General features: G+C 56.7%; 1 protein-coding gene across 1 annotated transcript in view; it reads right to left on the reverse strand.

Moving 5' to 3' along the window:
* The window catches only part of ARHGAP35 (Rho GTPase activating protein 35), an 87,266-nt gene that overhangs the window by 37,917 nt on the left and 34,176 nt on the right, over nucleotides 1-15,173 (reverse strand). The window contains exon 2 of the mRNA XM_075537493.1: nucleotides 145-4,015. Within this exon, the coding sequence (XP_075393608.1) occupies nucleotides 145-3,825 (3,681 nt within the window). The 5' untranslated portion in view covers nucleotides 3,826-4,015. The remainder of the gene's footprint in view (nucleotides 1-144; nucleotides 4,016-15,173) is intronic.

A 15,173-nucleotide genomic window follows, 5' to 3' on the forward strand; every position in this document is an offset into this window, starting at 1 on the left:
ACACACACACAGACGCACAGAATCCCAGGTGCAGGGGGCACACGGACACGGTAAGCAGACGCAGGCAGACAGGTCCCCGTACCCGGGAGCAGGTGCCCATGCCTGTGACCGTGCCCCGCGGGCCTGGGCTCAGGGCGGCCGTACCTTCGTGTTTCTCCTCAGGCTGCGGAGGATGTTCCTCCTCCTCGGGTCCTCGTCTGTCTCATATGGGATGACGGCATTGTCCCCTTTGTAGCCCTGGGATGCCTGGTCCTCCTCCTTCTTCCGGATGGGTCCCAGCTCATCGTCGCTACCCACGCTGAAGCTGGTCCGGTAGCTGGCAAACCTCCCCAGGCGGGCGCACCGCGTCCTGTACAGCACCGGCTTGCTAACCACGGACACCTTGCGGCCCCGCTCCAGGGAGCTGGTGTCCATCTCGCTGTCGGAGCCATTGCCGCTGCCGTTCGACTGGGCCTTGTTGATGTTGCGGATAGTGATGATCTTGCCCTGGGTGCTGTCATGGGGCACGGAGTAGATGTTCTCCTCCTCGTTCCTCGGCTTGACCACAGCGTCCATGGGCTCAGCGTAGTCCGAGGGGTCAAAGCCATCCGGCGGGAGCCAGCTGGAGGACACAGACTTGCGCTGGCCATCGCGGTGGCCCTGGTCCAAGTAGGACAGGTCCCCCTTGGTGATGTCAAAGTGGACGGGCGGCTTGGGCTTGACGGGCGGCGGGACTCTGTGGTTGAGCTTGCTCTCAAAGTTGCTCATGAAGAAGGACAGCCCGTCGTTGCCCTCCAGCTCCATGGAGAGCTTGGAGTGGTCTTTGGACAGGGAGGGCAGCGGCGTGTCCTCGCGGAACAGCCCGTAGGCGGGGGGCTCGGGGTCCTCCTCCGAGTCCTGCAGGTTGGAGTTGCAGAGCGGCGAGCCGGCCCGCGGCGAGCTGAACACCTCCTCGGTGGTGCTGCAGGCCTCGGCCGCATTGTCGTACATGTGCGCCGCCTCGATGATGTTCTTCTTCTCCACCACGTCCTTGAAGAAGAGGTGGAAGAGCTCCAGCTTGGGCTGTGGCTGCCCGCCGGGGATGCTGGTGAAGCGCCCGTCGATCTCCTGGGCGATCTCCTCGCCCTCCGTCAGCTGCTCCCGGCTCACATCATTGTCCAGGACGTCAAGGGCGCCGTCCGTCAGCGCCACCAGCTGGATGGGAACGATGTCCTGCACTTCACAGAGAAAGGCACGCAGCATGGCCAGGGAGGCCTTCCGCCTGGCCGAGTAGAACACGATGTAGCCGTGCACCAGGCGGCTTTTCCGGACGCTGAAAGAGGAGTGGTAGGAGAGGATAGACAGCTCGATGCGCCGCCGGTGGAGGCCGACGGGCAGTTCCAGCAGGACCGAGCTGCTCCCCCCGCAGTGGGAGGACTTGCAGGTCTGGGCCTGGAGGACGGGGAGCAGGATGTCGTCGGCGCTGAAGGGGTCCCCGCACATCAGGCACATGACGATGCGCAGGTCGGCGTCAGCCAGCTCCTTGATGCTCGGGGTCGAGCCCACCAGGTTGAGGTTGCGCTTCGAGTCCAGGAGGCCCTTCAGCACCTGGCTGATGTGCCGCTCGTTGATGTTGCGGCCGTAGCCGATGCCAGCGGAGGCCGGGTCCAGGAAGACGCACTGCAGCTTGCTGGCGACCTGCTGGCCCTGCTGGATCAGGCTGTGCAGGGACTCGCCGCTGGTGTCGCCCCTCTTGTTCACCAGGATCAGCGTCAGCGGCAGGTGGGCCTGGTGGTTGTCACGCCGGCCCAGCGTGGACTCCCGGCTCTTCTCGATGCTCTCCACCACATAGGACAGGGACTCCTTCGAGTTGTACAGGCAGAGGCAGCCGTGGGGCTGGAAGGTTGGCGTCTGGAAGGAGTTGACCGGGAGCCGGACGTTGCCCTCAATGGGCCGTAGCGACAGCTCGTACATCTTCCCATCGATCACGTACTTGTCGTCGTTGGTGCAGAGGGCGCGGATCTCGTTGGCCAGCTCGCGAGCCAGGCCGTCCCTGCCCAGGATGACCAGGTTGATCCGGTCGATGCTGGGGTCGGACAGGGAGTTCTTCTGGTTCCGGTCGGCCGGCCGGACGAAGCGTGAGGCGATCAGGTGCTCGATCTTGGCGTCCACGCAGGCGGGGCAGCTGGGGCACGTCTCCTTGGTGGGGTGGTAGACAAAGTGGACATGCTTCAGGATGAGGGCGTCGCGCTCTGCCTGCAGCTTCTGCAGCGCCTTGAAGCGCTGCTCCTCCCCCAGCACCTCCTGGATGACGCCCATCTTCTCCTTGCTGGGCTTGGCGTCCAGCTCCAGCTCGTAGAAGAGCTCAGAGCACTCCAGCAGCAGCTCCTGGAACTCCTCCTTGGCCCGCTCGATGATCTGCTTCTGGTGCTTGCCATACAGGTCCAGGTAGACGGCCTCCTCCAGCCACTGGTAGAAGTCCTCGTTCATGATGAAGCTGCGGGCCTCCTCCCAGGGCTTTCCGGGCGTGATGAAGGGCGAGCTCTCCAGGTTCTCCTTGAAGGCCCGGCGCATCTCAGCTCGCTTCCGCTCGGTCCGCAGCTTCTCCAGGTGGGCCTCGTACAGCTGCTCGGCAGGGACAGTGTCCACCACGTCGAAGGGGATCCGCTCGTTCTCCATGTTGTCGATGTGGCTGGTGGCGTCCCATGGCGTCTCCTCCAGCACCACGAACCACTTAAGGAACTCCGGCTTGGCCTCCAGGAGCTTTTTGGCTTTGGCGCAGCTGAGGTGGTCAATCTCGTCGAGGCTGGGGACCAGGGCCTCGAAGGCCAGCGGCAGGGCCGCCAGGTAGAGCTTCCGCCGGCGCTCCACATGCTCCTGCTTGAGGCGGTGGACGTGCTGCAGGAAGAGCTTCTTGGCCTTCTGCGTGCCCTCCAGGTAGACGTAGTCCTGGTACTCGGGCGAGGCCTGCATCTTGCGGCTGACGCTCAGCCAGCTCTCGTTGTGGTGCTTCACGATGCGGCTCACCAGCCACTCGTACTTGTCCTTGGCCGCGGCGATCTGCTGGCTCTGCTGCTTCAGGGCCTCGAAGTACGGGATGATCTTCGTCTTGCCCCGGCTCTTGTCGATGAGCTGCACTAAGGTGCTGAAGGCCAGGTCCACGTTGACGTTGGACCGGGCCGAGGTCTCCACGACCTGGAGGCTCTTCTTGCTTAAGGCGAAAGTGTGCGCGTCCCGAATGTACCGCTCGACACCCTCATCGCACTTGGTCAGGACCACCACGATGGGCTTCTTGGTCTTGGCCAGCTGGGTGTACAGGTTGGAGACGAACTTGAGCTGGTCGTCAAAGTTCCTGTTCATGCCCCGGCTGACGTCGATGCCCAGGAGGAAGCCGTCCACCAGCAGCTTCCCGTCCGGCATCTGCTTCTGCTCAAAGTCCTGCTCCAGCCCCAGCTGGTCCGTGCAAAAGTACATGAGCTTCTCGGCGGAGGCCAGCTTGGTGGCAGCCGCGCGCTTGATGTAGGGCTGCAGTGCCGTGCTGCGGTGTGGCTGGAAAGTCTGGTCGTCGATGAACTCCGTCTGCTCCACCACGTGCACCTTGCACTCCACGCAGTCCTCCAGGGAGCGGCCCACCTCGCCCCAGTAGAGGAAGTGGTCGTTGTTGACCACGCGGCCCCCGAAGTCGCTGGTGCTGAGCACGGAGGTGTGGTCCAGGTGGAACTCGTCGGCGCTGGGGCGCACGAAGCGGTTGCAGAGGCAGGACTTTCCGACACCGCACTGGCCCTTCTCTTTCTCCGTCCCGGACAGGCCCACCACGCTGATGTTGTAGGTGGGGATGCGGACATCTTGCTTTCTTGCCATCATCATCGTGGACACATCCTGCCACAGTCCACCACGGCCGAGATCAGATTCCAGTGGTCCGGGGGCCCTGACGGCGGCCCAGCACCATCAGGGGGTGCCGCCTGCCCGAGCAGCCCAGGGGGCAGGTCCCACGGTGCTTGCACACCAGCGCAAGGTCAGTGCTGGCGGCCTCTCATCGCCGGGGGATCCACATGTCCTGCGAGGGAGAGACGACAAAGGGGAACCCCATCAGCACTATCCATGGAGAGACCGATGACAAAACCCCCTTCCTTTTTCCGGAGTCTACAAAGATTTAGCAGGCACCTCATGTGCCAGACAACCGTGTGCTAGGTGACAGCGTGACAATAAGGCTGGCTGTCACCCACGGACCCACCCCCAGAGGGGAAGACGTGGGCACAAACAGGGCTAAAACAACCAAACAAAACCCAAATCCATAATGATAATTTATGAATGATGAAGGGTTCATGAGGTGGGGGGAGTGGGGAGGGAGGGGGAAAATGAGCAGCCGATATTAAGGGCTCAAGAAGGCGGCAAATGTTTTGAGAATGATGATGGCAACAAATGTACATATATATGTGCTTGACACAATGGACGTATGTATGGATTGTGATAAGAATTGTACGAGCCCCCAATTATTTATTAAAAAAAAAAACACAAAACACAAATCCACCTCCATCGAGTCCATGCTCACGCATGGCGAGGCCTGTGGGTGCCCTGACTGTAACTGTGGACGGGAGCAGAGAGCCCAGTTCTTTCTCTCTTGGGGCTGCAGGCAGATTGCGGGCCACCAGGGATCCTTGTCCGCAGGGTACCAGGCACTAAAATAAAGGTATGGGCGCTCCCCTCCCACTGGCCCCAAAACCCCCCAACAGACCATACTCAAGTCAAACTTGCCCCATGGGTTTCCAAGGCTGTGAATCTTTATGGAAAATCTCACCTTTCTCCCTCTAGGGAGAAAGCAGCTGGGGGTTTTGAACAGCCAACCTTGTGATTTGCGGCCCAACATGTAACCCGCGCTGTCCCCAGGGCTCCCCACAACCTGACCAAAGCTGGTAGCAGTGGCACGGGAAGACCAGGGGGCATGCTGATGAGGGATAACGGAGCCCCGGCAGCTCAGTGTTGAAACGCTCAGCCCTAAAGTCGGCAGTTCAAACCCACTAGCCGCTGCCCAGGAGACAGACAAGACCTGGAGATGGGCTTCCATGAGGAGGACACCTTGGAAAGGCTATGGGGCAGGTCTCCTCTGTCCCTTGGGATCACTCGGAGCCACAGCCGACTTGATCTGACGGCAAGAGGGTTGGGTTTTCTTGGTTTTTTATTTTGTTTTGAGAGACTGAGTGAATTATCACCCACTGGGGAGAAACAGAAAAAGGAGTCCACACAGCGGGACCAGACAAGAACCAGCAAAGGATACCCAGTCGGGGGTGCACCTGGGGGAGGGGCAGGGTCTCTGTGCAGATCCCAAGTAGCTCACCTCCCAGTAGGTTACAAGGAGAGCCAAACAAAACCACTACCCAATCATGATGCAGCGAAGAAACAAGTCCCACGAGACTGGCAGGGGCTCACGGTTAGCCTCCCCGAGGGGCAGTGGGCGCGGGAGCCAGCAGCACCATGTCCGTTTCTTCGGCCAGGACTGCACTGCCTGGATGCCATCCCAAGGCAGTGAGTGACCACACACTCAGGGCTGAGAAGCCCCTTGTGAAACAGGCTGCGCAGGGTCAGGGGAAAGGCTCCCGCTAAAAGGAGCCTGGAGAGGCAGGGCAGCAGCACATGACTGCCCAGCTGAGACTGGACCGTGTGTGTGTGTGTGTGTGTGTGTGTATGTAGGGGGGTGGGGTGTGGGGGATGGGGGGACAGGCCTTCCGCTCCACCAGAGACAAAAGCACTCTATTAATAGTGGCTTGCTACTACAGGAGAATCACTACCTCCTTCCTGGGAAACACACGCTAAGCTCTCTGGGGGAGGAAGGACCAGGATATATGCTAACCGGGCCCGCCAAAAAAGCTCCGCACAGGCCCACAGAGAGGGAGAGGGGCAGGGGGAGGGGGAGAGGGAGAAAGAGAGGTACAACCAGCAGGGGCGAGGAGTCTGGGTGGGGTGTGCAGGCGACTTGGTGGCGCCATGGCTTGGCACCGCGGCTCGGTGGCAGATGAGAGGGGTGGTCTACGTCTGTAAAGATGCCAACCTCAGAAACCTAAGTGCCAGGTCTCTTCTGCCCTATGGGGTCACCGCGAGTCAGAATCAACTCAAGGGCAATGGGCTTGGCGGCCTGAGTAGTCAGTCCTTTGTGCTACTTAAGGAACTTCCAAGAATTCACAATTACTTCCCCAAAAGACTTTCCTCTTCTCGCTAACAAGAGGGTTGTCCCTGAGGGAGGGGCCACATTTGCCCAGCCCCTGAAGCAAGCATATGGTGGGTGGACGGTCAGACAGGGGATTCTGTGAGCGCATCTTCAAGGATCCCAAATCCAGCCTCAGGAGAGCAACAGGCTTTCTGTTCCCGTAAAGAGTTGCAGTCTTGGACACCCAGGGGCAGGGGCAGGCACGGTTCTGTCCGATCCGGTAGTCGCACTGCAGTGAGTGGGCATCGACTGGATGGCAGACGGAGTGAGGTGGAGCCTCTTGGATTTAGGCGCATTGTCGGGGAGCGGCTGGGAGCAAGCACGTGTGTTGGGAGGAGAAGGGCAGAGGGCTGGGCAAGGAGGCAGGAGCCCGGCTAAAGCCACTTCTAGAGGCTGGAGCCCTTCCAGGCGGCTGTGGGGAACCACAGGAAGTGGCTGGCAAGTGGCACCTTAAAGGAGCTGTGGTTTCCACAGCTGGAGTCAGGAGAGGCTATTATGATGTCTTACACTCTTTAGCCACTTCCTAGCTGAGCAATGAAAACGCGCCGCTGCCCATGGTGGCCGCTGCCCACAGGCTCTCTGGCTTGGTGCTACACATGCACACGGGCGCACGGCATGGCCTCGGAGGCTGGGACATGACGGTCACTGCTGGACCCATGGCCAAATGGACGCTCTCCCAAGACAGCTACAGAGGAGAGCTTCAAATAGGGAAACATCAGCTGCCTTTTGCATCCTGGATGTGTCCAGAGAGAACCCGGCATCAACACCACGTAGAGCCCCTGCAAGCCTCTCTCCTGAGCAGCACCAGCAGAAGGCAGACCACCACCCAGAAATCTCCAAGGACAGGGGATGAGGAGTTACCGCCAAGGGGTGGTCTATAGGAGGGAGAGCATGGGCCCACCCTGTGAGGAAAACCAGACACTCCCAGGCTCCCCCCAAGTCCCCTTAGACCCAGAGGGCCACACCCTCCTGGAAATAAGCGGGGATGGGCATGGTGTGCGCAAACCACACAACCACTCTGTGCCGCTGCCTCCAGGTCACCCACTGGCCGGTCCTGAAGCTCCGGACATTAACTGATGCCAGCAGGGGCACCCACAATAGAAGCCCACACCGCCCTTCCCTGGGTGCCTGCCCGGTGTTCACCCACTGCGAGGTGCTTGTGAAGATCTACCACCTTGCCAGGGTGCCGTGCCACGGGCAAAGGCTACCTGCCACGTGGTCACAATGCTGGGCACTGTGCAGCAGTGCATTTAAAAAATGAACAGGCTTCAGCACGGCCTCCAGACTCAGGCCTGGAGATCCACTTCTGAAGGTCAGCCAACGAAGCCCTGAGGGATCCCACCAGGAGGGATCACTCGCAGGAGGAAGGCAGGGTCTGGTGAGGCAGAGGGCCGAGGGGGTGGGTGCGCCCTGCGCGGGCGCAGTGAGCTGGGTGGCACAGCGGCACAGTGAAGGGCTTCGGTGTGAGGATGGTGCGGGGCTGGGCAACCGCCTGCTTGACTGTAGGGGAAGTGTAAAGCACTTTAGGGTCCCTCCCTGGTCAGGGAAACGCACAAAATTTCACTGTCATCCAGTTCCTGCAGGAAAGGGCAGACCTGCCCCTGTGGGTTTTCGAGACGGGAACTTTTTACCAGGAGTGGAAAGCCTGTCTTTCTCCAGAGGAGCAGCTGGTGGTTCCAAACTGCTCCCCACGCAGATCTAGGCCCGATGCAGAGCCACTTGACCCCAGGGCTCTCCCTGGTCAAGCAGGCCCTGCCAACCCAAGGTGCTTTTGGACATGACCCTGGTCCGTCCAAATAGAATGGCGTCAACCCGGCAGCAGACCCGGTGTCCCAGAGCCTCAAGAGGGGTGAGCTTCGGAAGGTGGAAAAGCCACAGGCTGGGTGGGGTCTAGTGACTTATCCAATATGGCCTTTCTAGTGACAGTGTGGGTGGCTTCCACACCACAATGGGGTGGGGCTATGAAAATAAGGTGCTGATGATGGCCAACCAAGGAGACCGGACAGTCTGTGAGCAATCCAAACAAGGTGAGGGGACCAGTCAGCTTTTACCATTCCCCTGGGCTTAACCTAGGCCAATCCCAGAGGCTGGAGGGAGCAACTCACTACCACCAAGAAAGAGTAGGCGCAGAGCGGGTCCTTTGGATTCAAGACACCTGCGTGGCGAACCTTCTGGACCCAGAAGACAGACAGAGGACTGTTCACACTGGAAACTGCAAACCGCACAAGTGAAATCTGGCAGTCGCAGAACCAGGCAACAGCGCCCCAGAGCAAGGGGGCTGCAGTGGGTGTGCTCACCCTCGCACGAGACCTGCTGGCAGCGTGGGGGCCTCTGGGAACTTGCCAATAGCTCAAGAATCTTATTAACCCTTGTCTGAGCAGGACAGAGGCCAGGCCAAGCGGCCAGGAGTGCTCAGGGAAAAGCCTGCCTGAGGGCACAGCAGAGGAGCTGTCCTAACCGAAGAGCTGTATCCTGAGGCTTTCCCAATCTTGAATAGAAACCTGACGCGTCTCTAATAAACCCCACCATGTGGAGTGTGGCCTTGGAGCCCTGAGCAGGCATTACAATGAATTCTCCAGGCCTGGGGAGAGGTCGAGAGGGCCCTGAGGTACCCAGCGAGCGACCATAAATGGGTTTGGGGGCAGAGGCCTGTCTGCCGCCTAGCCCCACAGGAATCAGCCCGGGCTGATGCGCCTGCCTCTGTAAAGTCCTAGAAGGTGGTCTGATGCCACTGTGTCATTTATTTGGGTGTTCAAGTGCCAGTGCCCTTGTCCCTCGGTGTCTCAAGGCCATTCGTGGGCCTGTCTGGAAATACAACTTGGCAAAGTGCTCCCACCTCTGGTAACTATCTGTCAACTCGATTAGTCTCTGGAAAGTGGGCCCAAACAACCCACCTTTTCAGAGAAATCTGGGCAGAGGGGTGGGGGTGTGGGGAGGTTGGGGACCTAAGACCACAGCAGCCTGCTCTCACCATCATTGTCTGCCAGTCACACTGTGGTGGCTCATGCAATGTTGGAAGCTGTGTCACTGGATATTTCAAACCCCAGCAGGGTCACCCAATGTGAACAGGTCTCGGCAGAGCTTCCGGACTAAGGACAGACTACGAAGAAGGAATTAGCTGTCCACATCGGAGAAATTAGCCCCTCATCGGAGAATTGTCAGTTACTGCAAACCTAAGAGGGGCCGCTCCCGTCAGGTCGGAGGGCACTTAAAAGAGGACGGAGGAAGAGCTGCCTTCTCAAAGCAGAGTACACCGGAATGACGCAGACGGGCGCTAAGCCCTGATGACCTTCCTTGGCTGGTGGGGCACAACTCAATGTGAAAAGACACCGCTGCCAACTTTCACTGATGATCCGAACTTGGAATGTACGACGTATGGATCTAGGAAACTGGAAGTCATAAAACTGCAATGGGAGGCATAAAGATCCATATCTAGGTGTTGGTGAGCTGAAGGGGACTGGTGTTACCATTCTGAATCAGAAAACCACATGGAGGACTGGCACAATCAAGTGGAGTGGTGGTGTATTTCCTTGTCAAAACGGACAGTTCAAGGTCTATCTTGAAGTGCAATGCTGTCTGTGGTAGGACAATGTCCAATCACATACAAGGAGATCCAGTCAATACAGCTATGATTCAAACCCATGCACCACCCACTAAAGCTAGTGAAGAAGAAACCAAATAAATTCTACCAATGAAAATGATCAAACATATAACCAAGATGCATTGATAACTGTTGGCAATTGGAATGCAAAAACCGGAATCGGGAAGGAACTTTGATGGATCAGCAACTTCACCGCAAATACCTTTTAGCAACAACACAAAGGGTGTTGGACTTTTCCAGATGGAATACACAGAAATCAAATCAGCTACATCTGTGGGGAAAGCGGTGGAAAGGCTTAAACAGCAGCTAAAACCAGGCTAGGGACAGACTGCAACAAACAATTGCTCATATTGCTCAAGTTCAGGCTGAAGTTGAAGAAGACTGAGGCGAGTCCACGGGAGTCAACAGAACCCTGAGGCCATCCCATCCTACTTTCGAGAGGATCTGAAGCCCAGACCTGACCCTTTGAACACTGATGACAGAAGACTGGATGAGCTTCCCGCAGGAAGCCATCGAGAACACGCCGTTCATGAAGCAAGCAAAAGGAGGTCACTAAGAAGACAGGAAAGAAAGGAAAGATCAGAGTGGATGCCAGAAGAGTGAAACTTGGAAGGAGCGAAGAAGTGAAAAAGCTGACTAGAACATGTCAAAGGGCGGGTAACTACTCTAACAAAGTGTGCAGAGACCCAGAGCTCGAACGCCAAAGAGCATGCTCAACATGTTTGACCCTGAAAAGGCTCAAGAAAAATATTCAAGCCGAGTTGCCACATTTGCAAGAGTCTATGAGCATCAGAATCATTGAAAGCACCATCAGCTAAAGCCAAAGCCAAGGCTCCACCAGTTGAAATGTCTCAATAAACTGATGAACACTGGAAGTACTTACTGGTTTATGCCAAGAAATGTGTAAGACGGCTACAGTGCCAACTGCCTGGAAGAGACGCATATCTGCACCCATTCCAAAGAAAGGTGATCCACAGACTGTGCAAACTACAGACCAGTCTCACTGATGGCACAGGCAAGGAAACACTGCTGAAGATCGCCCAACAGCGGTTGCAGCAGTGCACTGGCAGGGAGCTGCCCGAGGTTCCGCTGGATTCGTTAGAGGGCGTGGCATGGAACAGGGGAGATCCTATCACTGCTGATGTCAGCCGGGTCCTGACTGAAAGCAGAGGACACCACACAGATGGTTTGTGTGTGTGTTTTCATTGACGGCGCAAAGGCATTCAACTGTGTGGATGCCAACAGATTAGTATGGACACTCTTGATAAGAATCAGAAATCCAGAACATTACATTGCATTCACGGGGAACCTGTACACGCATCGACAGGATGGGCGGGGTGCGATGAGTGAGGGTGTAGTGCTTGGTTTAACCTCAGCAAAGACATGTCAGGGGTGTGTTCTCTCCCCACACTCATTCAGTCTAGAAGTTGGACACTGAACCCACAGGACCAAAGAAGAATCGATTCGCTTGAATTGTGCTGGAGAGTACCGGGGACTGCTAACCTAACAAGCAGATCAGGAAGCACAGCCAGAATGCTCCGCAGAGGCGAGGATGGTGAGACTGTGTCTCACGCACCGTACTGTGGACGTGCTGTCAGGGGAGGTCAGTCCGTGGAGGAGGACATCATGCGTGGTAAGTACGGTGGAGGGGCGGTGGAAGAGGAAGGCCCTGGGCGAGAGGGATCGAGAGGGTGCTGCCACCGTGGGTTCAAACCTAACAACTGTGCGGAGGGTCCAGATCTGGGCAGTGTTCTGTTCTGTTGGACACAGGGTTGCGACGAACCGGAATGGACTCAATAGCACCTCACCACATCGGCCTGCACTCAAGCCTCAAGAAGCACGCCAAATAAACCACACTCCCTGCCGGTGGGTCGACCCATGAAGACAGGCTAGACCTGCCCCTGTGGGTTTCTAAGACTGTGACTCTTTAGTGCGTGGGGAGTCTCCCATTTCTCCCAAGGAGCAGCTAGAGGTTTCGAGCTGGTGGCCTTGTGAATTGCAGCCCAGTGTACACCCCACTATGTCATCAAGCCTTACAAGAAACGCAAGGAAATCCTTCACAGGGCTCATGGGGAAATCCCATTATCTTTCCATTCCACGGTCCCATGAGTTTTCTCAAGCCTCGTCAAGCTCCGCTCTGCACTGGACTAGTAAATGTATTGCCTGCTCAACACCATGTGCTGTTTGTTACAAGCTGCTGTAACAGCATGGCATTCTATCTAGTGCGACTGAGCCTAGGCTTTGGTGTCTGCAGCTTCTACAGGAGTAGCAATTGTTAATTCACACCCAGAGTAATGTATACTGTGTGTGTGTTGGCTTATTCTTCTATTTTCAAAAAGTTTTTTATTGTGAATGAGGTAAAGGTTCACAGAGCTGATCATGTTTTACATTCAACAACTCAACCACATTTTGATTCAGCTCCATCAGCGATTCCCTGAACGACTTGTCCCACTTCTCCCCGCCCCCATTCCCCTTCCTCTTCTGAACTCACTGTGTCCTGGGGCCAAGGCTGCCCTTGTGGACCCCCACCCAACGCAGGGTGTTATTTTCATCTGAAATACACCTGGAGGCCCAGTTCGGTTCCAGATGTGATGGGTGACTAGGGGTCAAGTTCTTGGGTGTTCCACCAGTACCTACAGGCAGTGAGCCTGATCTTTCACGACTTTTGAGTTCTGCCTCGCATTTTTCTTCCATTCCACCCAGGACCTTCCTCTGTGATCCTTTTCAGGGCAGTTGGCAGCAGAGGCCGGGCACTGTCTAGTTCTTCAGATGTCTGCGTGGCTCACTGATGTGTGTCTTTGGTTTTTGTCACTCTTCCTTCCCCTGGACGTGAGAGGCCAATAGTTGAGTCTTAGATGGCCACCACAGAGCTTCTGAAGACCCTAGTCACTGCTTACTCAAGTGGGACGTAGAATACCATCTTCGTGAACTGTTATGCCAACTGACCTTGGTGTGCCCAGAGACTGCGGTCAGGTGCCTGGTCACGTCTAAGAAGCTCTAAGGAGGCCACAGGAAGCGAGACCTACTACCTGGCGTGGGAGGGGGAGTGGTCCATGTTCGAACACCTGGTCACTTCTCCTTGCTAGACACCTAATAGGTCCCCTGGCTTCAATGCCCTCACCTAGGCTTTGATGTCTGGATAATGCAGTTCTACTAGTTCCTCAATTGGACTGAATTACACGGTAAACAAAGACTTCTAAATCTAAAAATGGTATCAAACACTTGACTTAAAAGAAACAACCCTAAGTGCTTGGTCACCAACGTGTTCAGCTTTCTTAAGTGATGGGTTTAAAAAAAAATTTTTTTTTCTGCCAAGTCAGTCAGATTTATGATCTGAAGGCTGAGAGAGAGCCTGAGCGCACAAGCCAGCATACACGCCTGCCGGTCCAGCCGGAGATCCCGAGTTCCCATCCGATGGGAGCCGGAGCCTCTGGCTGAAGAGCCAGCTCTGGAAGTCCAGACTAATCATCCACCAGAGCTAATCCCTTCAAAATGAAAGGGGAGGGGAGGAAGTATCCAGTGGAAAACGTAATCCCTTTATTTTCGAGTTTTCCAAAGCTGCTTGTAATAGAACAAGGAAAAAACAACCAACACCTGAGCTGACATCTCACCGACCAACAGCTTTGGGGAGGAAGGTGGTTCAGCAGTGTTCAGTATCGCGTACCAGGTCCGAGGGCGCCCCCGAGCCTGTCGCTGGCCTTCCCGCTGGCCTTCCCGGGGTGTTCCTGTGGCTGGTCTGATCAAGACGCCAGTTAGCCACCCCAGTGCCCCCACCGAAAGGGTGTCTTGTTTTTGCGCTAAGCCCTCTGTCACATCAGTGAGAGCACCGAGTGGTAGCATTCTTCTACCCCATCGCCACCCCTACCCGCCTGCACGTGCTTCCGAGGACACAGAGATGCGTACAGTCCCAGGCAGCTAGGTGTCTCCCTCCTATCATGGGACCCTCCCCTCCTCCAACCGGAATGGTTTCTGGGAAGTGATCTGGAAGACCCTGTAAGACACACACCTAACTCCATTACCCGCAAGCAAAATGACTGTCCCCCGCCATCCCCACAACCGACACCGGACAACTTCCGAACATACAAGCAACACTACACACAGGAAATCACCCCCAACAGAGCCCTGGCTGAGCACGGAAAATCCTGTGGCCATAACTCATCTTTCAAAATTGCTGTCAGGGAAAGCAAGGGAGAGCCGGAAAACAAAAGGCCTTTTCTAAACTTCCTCAACACCTTCAAGTGCCAGTGGGTTTTTAAAGTGATGAATCAGCAGCAGCAGCAGGTGAAAACATCTGTCTTAAGCATGTACATGATACTGTGCCTAAGCACTAGGGTGCCATGGTAGTGCAATGAGTTAAGCACCTGGAGGGCAACCAAAAGGCTGGTTGTTCAAACCCAACAGCGGCTCTGTGCACAAGGCGGAGGCTGTCTGCCACCACCCAGATGCACAGCCTGGGAAACCCTGGGGAGGTCTGCTCTGGGCCTCAGGGGCCCCCGGGAGGCAAGCTGGGATCACTTTGCCAGTGGTGAGTCTGGATTGGAGTTCACAAGCCCCCAGGAGAGGGGGGTAGGAACAGGGCAAGATGATGGACCCCAGACTGGCAGCAGCCACCCAGTGGGGCACAGGAGGATGAGCTGCTCTTCACAGTCTCCGAGATTGTGAACCTAAACCGGAGCAGTCAGCCCCCCACTTCCAGTTGGGGGGCCCCAGCCACCGACCCTCGCGATTTGCGGGCCCATGCTTGGCTTGCTGCTCCACAAGGCCCCTTTCCCAGGAACATCTACCAAGAGAGCCAGTAAGGAGGGGGCATAAGGACTCCAACAGGAGGGGTGCGCTCCCCTCTGCCCGCCCCTGCACGGAGGCCAAAGGTTTCTGTGGGTTTGGTTTTCCTTCTGAATTCAGGGAAACTGGGGGAGAGGAGCTGGGAGTAGGGTCCAAGGCCCTCCTCATTCATCTAGTGCACTCAGCTGTGAAGTCCAGCGGAGCCCACAGGGGCTCAGACCGAGCAATTCACAGCACCGTGGGTCAGGCTCCAGGCCTCTTCCGGAAGCTGACTGGGAGACTCACAGGGAGGGCGTCTTCCTGTCCTGGGAGCTGTTTCTGTCGGCACCTGACCCTCGAAGCCAGCTCCTTGGTGAGGCTGTAACACAAAGCAGGGCTGCCCGTAGGGCTGCCCATACGTCTGCCAAGGCTGCGATCTCTACGGAAGCTGGCTGTCTCATCTTTCACCCAGGGAAGCGGCCAGCAGGACCCAACACTAACCTTTTAGCTCGCAGCCAAGTGCTTAACTACTGCACCATGAGGGCTCCTTTGGGAACCCGAAGCCCACCCTTCACGGAGTCATCCCTTCACCAGCTGAGAAGTGTCTCTGAAAATGACGGCGTCAAATTCAACAGGTCCAACCAAACCCCC

The sequence above is a fragment of the Tenrec ecaudatus genome, chromosome 18 (assembly GCF_050624435.1).
Source record: "Tenrec ecaudatus isolate mTenEca1 chromosome 18, mTenEca1.hap1, whole genome shotgun sequence".
In the NCBI taxonomy this organism is placed as follows: Eukaryota; Metazoa; Chordata; class Mammalia; order Afrosoricida; family Tenrecidae; genus Tenrec; species Tenrec ecaudatus.